At 58.7% G+C, this 907-nt stretch overlaps 1 protein-coding gene across 1 annotated transcript in view; it reads right to left on the bottom strand.

The window, feature by feature from the left end:
* Positions 1-705: 705 nt before the first annotated feature.
* Positions 706-907, bottom strand: part of GBA (glucosylceramidase beta) — a 13624-nt gene continuing 13422 nt past the window's right edge. The window contains exon 9 of the mRNA XM_015851031.2: positions 706-892. Coding sequence (XP_015706517.2) covers positions 784-892 — 109 coding nt within the window. The 3' untranslated portion in view covers positions 706-783. The remainder of the gene's footprint in view (positions 893-907) is intronic.

The following is a 907-nucleotide window of genomic DNA, read 5'->3' as shown; positions in this document are numbered from 1 at the left end:
AGGAATGGGACCCCAAAACCATAGCATGGGTGTGACCCTATAGTGAGGATGGGATCCCATAAACCCCATAGCATGAGTGTGACCTCAGCCCCATAGTGAGGATGGGACCCCAACCCCACCCCATAGTGAGGCTGGGACTCCAACCCTATAGTGAGGGTTTGATCCCAACCCCATAGCAGGGATGGGACCCCAATCCTACAGAGATGATGGGATCCCAACCCTATAGTGAGGACATGACCCTAACCCCATAGCAGGGATGGGACCCCAGCCCTATAGTGAGGATAGGACCCCAAAGCAGGAATGGGACCCCAGCCCTACAGTGAGGATGGGACCCCAGCCCCATAGCATGGGTGTGACCTCAGCCCCATAGCAGGGATGAGACTCTCAATCCTATAGTGAGGGTTTGACCCCAACCCCATAGCAGGGACAGGACCTCAACCCTATAATAAGGGTTTGACTCCAACCCCATAGCAGGGATGGGACCCCAATCCCAAAGCAGGGATGGGACCCCAACCCTATAGCAGGGATGGGACTCCAGCCCCCCCATAGGGACCCCCCATCCCTGAGTCCCCCCCCCCCAAATCCCCCCACCCCATTAGTGCCGTTTTTTGGGGGGGGTCATTGATGCGACATGATCCAAAACAAAACCCCATTCTTTAATGAAAACCCCATAGAAATCAACACGGGGGGGGGGAGGGGGGGACCTTGGATCAACCGGACCCCATTGGGGTGGCACAAGGGGGGGGGGGGTCCGTCCCCAAAAGCCCCCCCCGGGGGGTGCGGCTACACCCGGTGCTGCCATAGGAACGTCTGTATGGAGTCGGGGGGGGCGACGTCCTCAATGACCCCAATGGTGGGGTCGGAAATCCCAAATGAGACCGGAGAGGGGGATCTATGGGGGGGAGAG

This window comes from Coturnix japonica, unplaced genomic scaffold (assembly GCF_001577835.2).
Source record: "Coturnix japonica isolate 7356 unplaced genomic scaffold, Coturnix japonica 2.1 chrUnrandom649, whole genome shotgun sequence".
NCBI classification, from domain to species: domain Eukaryota; kingdom Metazoa; phylum Chordata; class Aves; order Galliformes; family Phasianidae; genus Coturnix; species Coturnix japonica.
This window is presented reverse-complemented; position numbering and strand designations above follow the sequence as displayed.